This window comes from Siniperca chuatsi, linkage group LG13 (genome assembly GCF_020085105.1).
Source record: "Siniperca chuatsi isolate FFG_IHB_CAS linkage group LG13, ASM2008510v1, whole genome shotgun sequence".
NCBI lineage: Eukaryota > Metazoa > Chordata > Actinopteri > Centrarchiformes > Sinipercidae > Siniperca > Siniperca chuatsi.
The window spans coordinates 27,836,396-27,849,829 of NC_058054.1; the positions used below are offsets into that span (position 1 = coordinate 27,836,396).

At 39.9% G+C, this 13,434-nt stretch overlaps 1 protein-coding gene across 1 annotated transcript in view; it reads right to left on the reverse strand.

The window, feature by feature from the left end:
• rab2a (RAB2A, member RAS oncogene family) overlaps positions 1–13,434 on the reverse strand; it is a 33,648-nt gene that overhangs the window by 13,437 nt on the left and 6,777 nt on the right. Inside the window, exons 2-4 of the mRNA XM_044218797.1 lie at positions 7,366–7,437; positions 5,488–5,555; positions 2,228–2,310 (exon numbers count right to left, since the gene is read on the reverse strand). Coding sequence (XP_044074732.1) covers positions 2,228–2,310; positions 5,488–5,555; positions 7,366–7,437 — 223 coding nt within the window. The remainder of the gene's footprint in view (positions 1–2,227; positions 2,311–5,487; positions 5,556–7,365; positions 7,438–13,434) is intronic.

The window sequence follows — 13,434 nt, forward strand, 5'->3', positions numbered from 1 at the left end:
CAGGTCAGAACTAAGAACCTCAGCAGCAGTGGGGTTTGAGAAGAGAGGCAGCTAATAATCCATTTACACGTAGTCACTTCATGTGTCGGGCAGATCAGAGAGCTATCCGATCTCAAAAGAGCAGTGTAATGAAGTGTAAATGCATCCAAGAAGCATTCAAGATGGATTGAAATCTGATTGTTCAAACCAGCTCTGCAGGTGGTGTCAGTAAGCAGTCTGTGGAAATAGCAACTTACTGTCTGATTTTCTGAATACATCCATGGTTTCTCTCTTCTGTCCTTGTGGTAAAGGCAGCTGAAGTTACACTAAAATTACACTGATATTACCCTCGGTCTCCTGAGCCGAATGAACAGAAAAAACTATGCTGAGACATGTTTTGCTGTCATTTCTGGTAGCGCAGCTTCTGTCCTCTCATCTTCTGTCCTCTGTGAGGAGTGTCACAGTGGACGGGGCTCAGGCAGCTTCACCACACAGTGTTACCAACTTGGCGACTTTCTCGCTGAATTTAGCGACTTTTCAGACCCTTTTAGCCACTTAATTTCTAAAAAGCGACTAGCGACAAATTTAGCAACCTATTCAGACCATCAGGGAAAAGGAGAGAAATATATTCATATACTGTAATTCATTCCCATGCATGCTGCTCAGAGTAATCGCAGTCCTCGGCTCTTGGCTCTCGTCTCTCCTCGTGCCGTGTGCAGACAGTCAGTCAGACAGTCAGTCAGACAGTCAGTCAGTCAGTAGGTGCAGCGTGTGGGCCGCAGGTTTGGGCTTGAGTTCGTTTGATCTTCTCCCTCCCTTTGTAGATTTTTAAAAAACTTTACTTTAAATATACAATGTCCCTGTAGTGAGTTTGCGATTATTTGGCTAAAGATTTCTATATCTCTCCCTTGCTGCAACTGACACAACCTGTTTTATGCATATGAATGAGATGCAAATGCCCTTAAAATGACAATAATATCTTTTATCATAACTATTGCTGGGACAATATATCGTTCAAAAAAGCCGTTATCGTGAGAGGCCGAGGTGAGGGAGCAGCGTGAGTTAGAGCCTGTAAAGACAATAAAACATTTGTCTCACATAAGTATGATTCCTTCATGTGTTTGTGTTAGCTTACGGATAGTTGTTAGCTAAGGCTAGCTAAACTGTTATTGTTGTAACTAAACAGCTAAAGTGCAGAAGTTATTCTTCTTGTGGCGTTTGCTTCAGGTGCATTACCACCTCCTTTTGGACTGGAGGAGGACAGATTTACATGTAGCCAGGAAAACAAAGATGGACTGCAATCAGATTTGTGATCTGGCCAGCAGAGATGCACATATGTGGCTAAGTATAAATGAAAGTGTCTTATATCTCATCTGGATTTTATCTGGATACGAGACACTTGAAATGAAAGTGTAAATGAGGCCTAAATGTCAAGCTACCTACTAAGCGAGAGTTCAAGGCTTAAACCACCAGTGAAGATTATTTCCCCAGGTAGTTTTTAAATCAGCCTTGCTTGCGGCACAGCACTAGGGATGGCAATGTCGGCCTGTCTGTCGGTCAGTCAGTCCACCACTTTGGTCCAGAGTGAATGATCTCAACATGAAATTGAACATGAATTGTACAGACATTCACAGAGCCCAGACGATGAATCCTGACGTCTTTGGTGATCCCCTGACTTTTCCTCTAGCCATCAGCCACCAGCGGTTTGACATTTTTAGTGAAATATCTCAACTATTAGATGGATTGCCATGGAATTTGGTGCAGACATTCATGGTTCTCAGAGGATGAATCATAATGACTTTTAGTAATCCCCTGACTTTTCCTCACCATGAATTTCTCAACAACTATCGAATGGATTGCCATATAATTAGGTTCGCACATTCATGCCTGTCAGGATGAATTGTAATCAAGTAGTGCCATCATCAGGTCATTTTATTTTGTCCAACACTTTTGGTTTATGACCAAATACCTGCAAAACTAATCCCATTCCCACCAACCTCAGCTGTACTTTGAGTTTAGTGCTACTTAGCAGATGTTAGCATGCTAACATGCTAAACTAAGATGAGAACATGGTAAACATTATACCTGCTCAATATTTAGTTAGTTAGTATTTAGTTTAATGGCCCGCTGTGCCTAAGTACAGCCTCACAGCCTCACAGCGCGCGCAGAGCCGGGTATCTTTGAGTTTTTAAGCTCTTGTCGGCTTGGCTAAAGAGTGTGCAGGGCTCCGTCTGATTGGTTTTGTTACCTTGTGATGTCATAGACTAGCAGTGCTCCTGCTGCTCCTCTGTAGTAAGACCTGGTGATGGACCGGAACGACTCCTGACCAGCCTGCAGAAATACATACATATATTAATAAACAGAAATTGAAATTTGAATAATTGAAATGACCACAGACAACTGCTGAGCCTTTGCTTTTCGAACAGCCCTGATCCTGCTGGAGTTTGACTCTGGCTTTACAGGCCTAATTTTACAGTCCTACAGGTCATCCTCCCACCAGTCCTGGTTTTCTATGAGTCCTGTTTATGTAGTCTAGTCCCATACATGTTAAGCACCAGTCCTGATTCTTTAGCATAGTCCGGATCCCAGTTTTCAGTCAGCTGGGGTAAAGGCAGGACAGAGCAGAGCCTGTCATTAGTTACAATGGAGTTCTCTCTTTCTTTATCTGCAACAATCCCTTTCTTTCTCTCTGCTTGTGTGTCTAACCTCCCAGTTTCCCTATTTATGAACAACATGGAAGGTCACATTAGCTGTGGTGTCATATGGATTAATCCTGTAGCATTTATTGTATGTCATATATACAGGTCACCTTGTTCGTTCACTCCCCCTTCAAGTATTATCCCCCATTGTTTCACCTCCACTGTCTCTTCCTTGCATCACTTATCTCTTAATTCTTTCTCTATGAATCTCTGGGCCTACCCTCTTTCCATCACTCCTTTCACCATCCAGCATTCTTACCACCCCCCTGCCATGTCTATTCATCCTCTGTCTCCATTCGATGTACAGTAACAATGTTGTCTGTGTTTCGTCCAGGCCAGAGTAGAAAACAAAAACAGCACTCTATCCTAGCAGCTGCAGCCCTGCACTGCTCTGACCTCATCTGAAAAACCAGGCAGTCAGTCAGAAACACAGTCAGTCGGCTGCCAGTTTGTCACCAAGGAACCCAGTCTGTTGGTCAATGAAGCAGTCGGTCACTGAGTCAGTGAACTAGTCATTCAGTCACTGAGCCAGTTAGTTAGACAGCTAGACACCTGTTCAGATGGGCATTCAACCAGTCAGCCAGAGGACCAGTCCGGGAACCAAACAGCCAGTTAGATGGCCACTAGAACAGTCAGGCATTCAGGGAGCAGTCAACCAGTCAGTAATGCTATTAGTGAATAAATGATAAATAAGGGTGAAAGAGAGGGAACACTGTGTCTGTCTGCCATCTGGCCTACATGCTTGTGTGCAGAAGCACACATACATGGACACACACTTATTCATATAGCATGTGCAGCTTACACAATTATTCCACTGGTTTCTCTAGCCATTTGGTGGTGGTGGTGGTGTAATGCAAAAGTCCAATAAGCAAATAACAGTCATTGAGTCCTTCTGGTTTTCATTTTGACCATCTAATTAGGGACAATATAACACCTGGACAACCAGGTGAAGACAATTAACAAGCTGGTAGGATAGAAAACCTGCAGTAGTCTGAGTTTTGAGAAGCCGGACTGGCATCACTGTTGTAGGCCTCCTCCTCTCACTGCCCCTCTCACTGCCCCTCTCACTGTCCCTCTCACTGTGTTTTTCCATGGAGCTCTAACTCCACCTGCTGGTCAACTGGTTTACTGCATGTACAGGAAACCATAGTGCACTGACCCAGTAGTTGGGACAGACCTGGAAAAAGGATCGAATGTTCTGACACCCACATTTGCGGTTTTGAGCAATTAGGTGTGTTTAAGTGTCTGCAGGTAATAGGCAATTGTTACCCATTTCTGAAACATGGCAACACAAAGTACACTTAACTCACACTGGATGCACACTTTTCCTAATACCTCTTTGAAAGTGGTATTCAGAGCTAAGTGTATCCCACAATTCACCACGGTCTACTGCGCCACACTAGTCCAGCTGTTGGTGGTTTTGCACCTATAAGCTAGTTTTAGGACAGATGATCAACAGACATGAAGGAGTTAAAGTTTATGGCATGCTTAATTCAGCCCGAATATTATCATCAACGTTCAAACACGACGCAGTTACAGCAGAACCTTCCTTGCCTAAACTTCCCTTACTGTCATCTGATTGTAACAGTAATGCTGTACACTTGATCCTACTTATTGGTTCATTATGTGGAAATAAAATAAAGCCAACAAAGCATCTAAACTTGACTGAGCCATGTATTTTGTGTTAGGGACAGGATGTTCTCATTAAGCCCATGTTTCCCAGTCAGGCACGCGGGCAGTTACCGGAAACACGTCACGTAAGTAGGCACTTGATTAAAAGCAAATACCGCAAGTGTGGGTATTGGGACAGACTCTCCGTTTTCCTCACCACCTTTCCTTGACCTGTAAGAAAATGGCGATGACGCCATTCTGTAATACAGAATTCATAAGGAGGTAGGGAAAGACAACCATGGTGCTAAGAGAGGTTACGTCACTCAAAAATGAGTTTTTATATAAGAATTCATCATAATTATTCATCAAACATGTTATTTATCAAATACTAAAAACTGATTAGATAAAATACAAAAAGCTATATTTCTCTCTTCAACTGGGCTTTATCAGAAAAATGTTGCCAAAATGAGTACGTTTATCAGTAAGCCTTTTTGTCATCTAACAGAGCTCAGAGTATACTGTTTTTATAACCCACATCTAAGTCCTGAATTCACTCCAGACCCCGTGTTTATCAGAGCATGTAAACATGTATTCCAAGCTCAAATATTCATATTAAAATTCACTCAGATTCACTAATCAAAATGAACTTTCTGAAGACTTTTTCAGATTCCTATTTACATCAAAATAAAGCTTTTTTAATAAATGTGTTATTACAGAATCACAGGTTAAAGTTTAAGACTAATGCCTGCATTTCAGAGACTTCCATACATTTACAGCCTTGCATTTAGGTCATTAATTTATGATTTATCAGAATCAGAAATACTTTATTGATCCCCGAGGGGAAACTTTTGTTACAGCTGCTCACTGTCACGTCAGTGCGCACAGGAATAGAAGCACTAAGCAAATCAGAATATAATACACTATAATACAGCTAAGATAAATTAAGAACAAAGTGGATATAAGTATAAAAGCAAAAATAAGTGAAAGTACCAAATGTATTTAGAGGTTGATAAGTATGTACGGTAAAATAATACAATGTAATAATATAAGTAATAGTGCATGAACTGTCAAGTTAAGTGTAGCTTATTAAGATGATTATGAGACGGTGGATATTATTCAGGCATTTTTACAAAGTCATGAATATACTACCACAATAAGGGAAGCCTCATTTAAAAAAAATATACAATAGATATATTACCGTATCCCAGATCTGCAGTTTGATCTGTTTGCCATCTATAGTGATCATTCTCGCTCCGAACTCCACACCTAGACACACACACACACACACACACACAGAATAATGTGAATTAGGAACTGGCTCAATCAAAAAGTCCTGCTGCTTATTAATGAACCTTACAAGTTTATTTATCTTCTCAGGTGTCATAAAGAGCTCACATAAAAAATAACTGATGATGAGCATTATTAGTCGAGATATCAAACGGTGACGAACAGACAGAAACGAGACCAAAAAAAGAGGCATTTTGTAACTTAGTATCACAGGGCGATAGTTACTGTCTGGTCTAAACATTTCACTCACTTTTTATTAGGAAAATGCAAAAAAAAAACCAAAACAAAAAAACAACACAACACACTTCTGTTTGAACTCCTTCTCATATTCTGATGTATCAGGGAATCAACCCATGCCTACATGTTTCCACAGTTTTGAAATAATCTCATTATTTGTAAGGCTATACATCACTTACACTGATCGGGTGATTGTTTTCTTAACAGCTCATGATCAGCAGGTTTAACAGTAGTTTAGCTATTGAATTTATGCTAAAATCACATATCTGCTCTCACACAGCCCTGTGCACCAGAGTCTGCTCAGAAGTGGACTGAGACCACCTGAAAAGGGGGGGGTCTGCACCAGAGTTCAAGAGACCGCTTTCAAACAAGCCTAAATGAACCAAACAGGCAAACGCACCAGAGTTTGTTTCAACTGTACCAAACAGGTGTGAAAGCACCCCTACATTACCTCAAACATATGTTTGACATTTCTGTACTACAATTTTGTTACTGGCCGACATATAAGCTAAAAAAAGTCAGACGATAATATTGGCCCATCCAATTTTTCGGTGGGGCTCTATACTGTTGCAGTAGGAAGACCACACCTGCTCATATAGTATGTATGAGCAGGTGTGGTCTTCCTGATGCGGTTGCTTTACAGCTCAGTCCTTCATTGTACATAGATCACACAGATGGGTTGGCAAGACAGACATGCTGTTATGTAGAATGTGACCACTGGCCTACTAGGACGTCCTAACAGATGCTTTTATCTTCTCTGTAGGAATATTATAGAAATATCATACAGCATTTGAAATGATAAAGCAATTAAAGTAATAAGCTTTTTAATTGTTATTTAGAAATCTCACAATAGTTGTTAATAACATTCTGTTTTATTATTCCCCCCCTAGCATAATGTTTGCCTTTAAGACACAAATGGAATGAGCGGACTATAAAGTCTGTTTATCAACTGTAATCTATTTAGTTTCTATAAAAATCTCTTTTTCACATTGTTGGACAATGGACGGCTAATAAAAACCCCTCAGAAACAGAGAATAGGCTATAGGTTACCGATGGCAAGTAACACTACCCTTTTCATGCTGGCCTGCCATATTTCGCATACCAGAAGTATGAATATCTTAACAGATCTCATTTATAATTTCATATGATTGAGAAAACAATCATTATTAATAAATTATTTACTGTAACTGAGGCAGTTTTAAGATGAGACTGGTCTCCTTATTTTTAAGACATCGGATGCAGTGATTGTCCTATTTTCCATGAGTTCAATGTGATTTGATCGCTCTGAATGTTAGGGCTATGGTGAGCTCAACTTTTCTCTGAAACATTATCATCTTTTACTGCAATAAAGGTTGATTAACAACCCGCCGCAGCTAACTACTTTTAATTAGCTTTACCATTTCAGCCTGTACTGATTTTGTACTGCTTTCTAAGAGGCGTGTGTGTAATTAGTAAATGCTAAACCATGATGATATTTTATACATTCAAATGAATATAGTTCTAGTGATGACATTGCTTTATTGCTGAGTGTGTTTAGGACAGGCACTCTTACCGATAGTGAGGTCGTGAACTGGCTGAAACCTCTTGTCTGTGAACTGTAGTAATAGACATGACTTCCCCACACCTGAAAAGCAAAAACACACAACATTAAAGATGCAGCAAGGCTGGAACAGTGATTATACACATACAAGAATGAACACACTCCAGATTAATTTTCAGAGGTGTCATATATGATGAGAATAAAATACCACACATAGCAACATGATTATAAAATCCAGTACTTTTCCTAGCTCTGAACTCCAGCGCAGAGACACACTGCTGTTTGCAGGAAGTTACAGATGTACAACAATTAATAATGTCTTATACGTGTAATTCATTAAAATTTAATATGGAGATATTGGAGTCTTCATCCAGTTCAAACAACCCCAGCAGGGAGCTTACGCGCTATTTTTCCAGCCTAGCTCCAGCCAGCTCAGTTAACCTGAACAAACTGTTAGCGAGCTAACTGACCAGCTGGCTTCTTTGTATGTGTGATGCCACTGTTGTTTTTCCAAAAGGGCACTGGTGAATCTGCTCATTATAAACACTACTCTGCCTATGACTTCAGCTCTGAATGTTGCAGAGTCACAGATCCACAAACACTCAGATGGACTAAGATAACATCTAAGTCATGAGGTGTCACCACTCATTTCTTTAATTTTCAATGACTGGCTTTTATTAAAACAAACAACAAAAAACTGAGCAGTAGATCATTGGATTACAAAGTCAGATGATGATGCCTGCAAATTTAATTATAAAATCAAAACTAACTGTAATAGCATCATGAAATATTTGTGTGGAAATGCTGTGTGTCTACAGATTTTCAGAAGTCATCAGATGCAAAACTAGTGAGTTGTTATTTCCTTGACACATGCTAAAAAACAAACACTTAGAAGCATTAGAAACACACAAAACAGGTTTGGTGCCTGTTTTAACCTTAGTGTTCAGCCTTAGGCAGTGTAGGAAGGGAACATTTTCATTTTCAGTATGCCTAATGTGATTACCAAAAGTGAAACAGCAATGTATTACAATTTGTTACTGGGAACATATACCACACCAAATTAAGCTTTTAGAGGTGAATCATACCTCAAACACTTTAAGGATAGGTTCACATTTTTATCTATCTTAATATAATACTCAAATGTCCATATTTCGATTTTTTATTTTATTTTTCCTGTTTGTATTGGCCGTGAAAAGATCCCTTCCTAATGTGCTGTAAATCCAACATAAGAGATGGGGAAATCCAGAGTCCTTCATGACTTGATGCTTTCTAAAGCTCAGTATGAGGCTTCAGCAGTTAAGGTGGGTATTTTCAAACTAAATCAGTGTGGGGTAGAGATGAAACGATAAGTCTATCAACAGAAACCCATTTTGATAACTGACTGTTTTTAGTAATTTATTTAAGCAACAACCCAAACATTCTCTGGTTTCAGCTTCTCAAATGTGAAGATTTGCTGCTTTTCTCTGTTAGAAATTAAAGATTTTTTTTTTTTTTAAACTGTTGGTTGGAAAAAGACATCTGAAAATGTCACCTTGAGCTCTGGGAAATAGTTATGAGCATTTTTCACTATTTTCTTACATTTTATAGACTGAACGATTGACTGATTAATTTAAAAAACATTGATAGATTAAAATCGACAATTAGTTGCAGGCTTAGTAGGGGGACAGTAGCAAAAAGAGGAATTTCTGTAAAATGATCACTTGATTTGTCTAACTCAGACAGCTGAAGTCTTATACTAGTTTTGGCTGAACTAGAACGCATTTTGCACAGAACAAAGACTTTAGATTTTGTCACCCATGTCCTGCAGGAGGTATAATTACAGCAAGCAAGAGAGTCTTTCACAAAAGACTTTATCAGCACAGACGACACGCTAACTCAGGATTACAGAGCGCCGTGCATTTGCATTTAAAAGCTAGAAACCGCACATTTGAAGACAGCGAGGTGAAGATTCTTAGTAGAGAGAAGAGTTGGTTTGAACGGGGCGTCAAGGAAGCCATTTTTGTGAAGAAAGAGAACCCCTCTTTGAACAGAAATGGTGGTCTGAGATTTAATCTGCCCAAAGTCTATCAGAGTGTATTATCACCTTGGTCACGCCAATCACATGCTAATCAGGCACTTAACAGTGATGACGTAGATGCAGCCAGAGAACAATAGGCCTGATTACTGATCACTGGGCCATCTTGAAACTATTAGGTCAGTTTCAGGTGAAACTAGCTATTAACAGATACTCAGGCAGATTCCCTCCTGAGGGCGGGGCTTATGTAACTCAGATTAGCTTAAATTTCCAGTTCCCGTCCAATTTTTTCACAATTGAGAATGACTTCCGGATGGGAGCCGAAACGTCTTGATTCTGAAAACAGTGTCCAGATGACTACGACTGAAACCTTTTCTACGATAGAACACTCGACGAATGAGGGACTACACCGTCTTAAGTGAATGTGAAGTTAGCGACACCAACGACCATAGTCTAATGTATTCCTGGGGCCAGAGCGGGCGACACTGAATCCTATTTAAAACTGCTGGCTAAGGATAAACGTAAATGCAGTAAGACTGTTTTTCACGTCGCCGGGATCGGCTCCCGATTACGACAATTGGAGGTCACTAAAGTTAATGTTGAGTCGGTGTGTACATATGCAAAGACAATGTCGGACTCCGTAGTTTTCTCTGGGCCCCTGCCAAACCTGAACAGTGATGACATGTTTAGCCGCATGTCTTCATTCCGCCGCTGGCTGTCGAGGTGGTGTCCAGCAAACGATGTGGGCTTTGTAGATAATTGGTGGACTTTCTAGGGAAGACCTGGTCTAATTAGGAGAGACGGCATTCATCCCACTTTGGATGGAGCAGCTCTCATATCCAGAAATCTGACTGATTTTATTAGTGGACCAAAATCATGACAACCCAGAGTTGAGACCAGGAGGCAGAGTTGCAGTCCTACACGCTTCTCTGCGCTTCCAGAGCAGTTACCCACCCAAAACTCCTTAGTGACGGTGTCTGCCCCCCCAACCACTGAAATAAATAAAATCAAAAGTTAACACAAGAGGAGTTATACATACAAACCTAAACAAAATTACCACTATTGAAAAAGCACAACAAAAAAGGAGAATTGAATGTGGACTCTTAAACATCAGATCTCTGTCATCTAAAGCTGTACTAGTGAAAGATTTACTATCAGAGTATCATATTGACTTATTTTGTCTTACTGAAACCTGGCTGGGTCATGAAGAATATGTTAGCCTAAATGAATCCACTCCGCCCAGTCATATTAATACTCATATTCCTCGAGGCACCGATGAGGTGGAGTTGCAGCCATCTTCGACTCAAGCCTATTAATCAACCCTAAACCTAAACTAAATTATAACTCGTTCGAAAGCCTTGTTCTTAGTCTTTCACACCCAACCTGGAAAACACGACAGCCACTTCTATTTGTTACAGTGTACCGCGCTCCTGGTCCTTATTCTGAATTTTTATCTGAATTCTCAGAGTTTTTATCAAGTTTAGTCCTTAAAACAGATAGAGTAATTATTGTAGGTGATTTCAATATTCATGTGGATGTTGAAAATGATAACCTTAGTACTGCGTTTATCTCATTATTAGATTCGATTGGCTTCTGTCAGAGTGTACATGAAGCCACTCACTGTTTTAACCACACCCTCGACCTTGTTCTGGTATATGGCATTGAAATTGAACATTTAATAGTCTTTCCACAGAATCCTTCTTTATCGGACCATTTTTTAATAACTTTTGAACTCCTATTACTGGACTACACACCATTAGGCAAAAACACCTACTCTCAATGTCTATCTGATATTGCTGTGGCTAGATTCAAAGAAGCGATCCCATCTGCATTTAATTCAATGTTATGTCTCAATATAACAGAGGACTCCTATGCTAATTTCAGTCCCTCCCTAATTGACCATCTTGTTGATAGCGCTGCAGGCTGACTGTGAACGACCCTCGATTCTATCGCTCCTCTAAAATAGAAGATAATAAAACAAAGAACGTTAGCTCCATGGTATAACCCCCAAACCCGCAAATTAAAGCAAACATCGTGAAAACTTGAAAGGAAATGGCGTTCCAACAACCTGGAAGAATCTCATTTAGTCTGGCAAGATAGTCTTAAAACATATAGGAAAGCCCTCCATACTGCCAGAGCAGCTTACTACTCATCATTAATAGAGGAAAATAGAAACAACCCCAGGTTTCTTTTCAGCACTGTAGCCAGGCTGACAGAGTCACAGCTCTATTGAACCATATATTCCTATAGCCCTCAGTAGTAACAACTTCATGAGTTTCATCGATAATAAAATTTTAACTATTAGAGAAAAAATTCATCAAATCCTGCCTTCAACCGGTACCGGCTTGTCTTCAAACACAGGAACCTTAGAAACAACTGTAAAACCTGATCGATTCTATTCACCTTATACATGCTTCCTCAAGGCAATATTATTAGGAAACACTCCATAAACTTTCATTGTGTTGCAGATGATACCCAATTATATCTATCGATCAAGCCAGATGAAACTAACCAGTTAGCTAAACTTCAAGCATGCCTTAAGGACATAAAGACCTGGATGACCTGCAATTTTCTATTTTAATGTTAAACTCATACTGTACTTGCGTGAGAAATAATGTTTTAATGTCTATTTGAAACAAAATGGTTTTTTGTTTGTAAAAAGTGCTGCAATTTTAAATCAGCAGCTTTTAAGAAAGGCCAAGAGTGTCCAAGAGGTAAAGAAAATTGTTATTTAATGCTTATTTTGCAGACTTGGGTTTATGCCAGGATGAGCATTCAGATGCTTGAGGTTAGGGAGCACATGTAAGTATGCATGTGTGGTAGAGAAAAGGAGGGGGAGGAGTGAGAAGAGAAGAGAATGATGCTAATGAGATTGCCAGAAAGAGAAACTGACATACATTCAACGAAGTGACAGAGAGGGACGTGGTCTTCCTCCTTCATGGTTTCCAAGGGTTACTATTTCTAGGCAGTGGTGTTGCTGGGCAATGATTGTGTGATGATGATAAGAGATGGAGGGAAGGATAGAGAGATCACGAGGAGGGCAGCTATATAGAGGTGTAACAATCATGTCATCGTCACCTCCATCATACTTGTGTGCGCAGTCAACAGACACCTGCTCTACTGTTCTACTGCCAAGGCTCAATGACTAACATTAAGGAAGGAGGAAACATTAAGCAATTTAGCTTCAATTAGCTTTATTTTTTTCAATTAGCTAAATGAGTCACAATACAATTAACAGACCATTCTAGCAAAGCACAACTTCCTATTTCTAGCCAAGAGGTAACGGTATGACGCCTGTGGCACAGCGCATGAACCAACTGTCTACGGCAGCCCACAATCAAAACCTGCTGTGGCTTCAAATGGTGAGAGTGGCTACAATCATAAGTCATAATTAGTTGAGAACTATGCAATATGTTATAGTGCATGGTCTTTCCTACAGCTTCTAGTTGAGGTAATAATGCCTCCCCATACCAGAAGCTCTTATCATGCAGAGGTAATTCAAAATGTGGAAAAACTGGCTGGGCTATAAAAAAACAAAAAGCCAGCCACGTGACTGATCGGCTGGTTAGAGAACAAGTTGATGGGATGATTGACAGGTGGATTAATTTAGCTGTTCTGGCTAAGCAAACACCAAGATGTGGACCGATGAGATAAGCACTGGCCAACATTCTGCTTCCTACCACTCTACAGTGGTAGGAAGTAGTAGTAGGCTTGGACTGTAGCTAAAAATCTACATGCTAACTATGAGTAAGCTTTGACAAAAACTTTAATATTAGTGGGCTCGACAGTAACGGTTGCCATTGGCAACCATTTTGAGAAACTGTCAACCAATTCTTGGCTTTTGTTTGCCATTAGTGGCAACCACTTTTAAACATATTAGAATTAGGGACAGCAAACAACAAATGTGCACATCAAAATAAATAAAATTGTAATATTTGTTGTAGTATCAATTAATGTGCGATATAGGCGATGACCATATCGTCATATTCAAGTTTTCAGTGTTTCTGCTGGTTGCCCCTGAGGGGTAAGTTACTTATGTTATCGTACTTTAGTCAGCCATATAACAT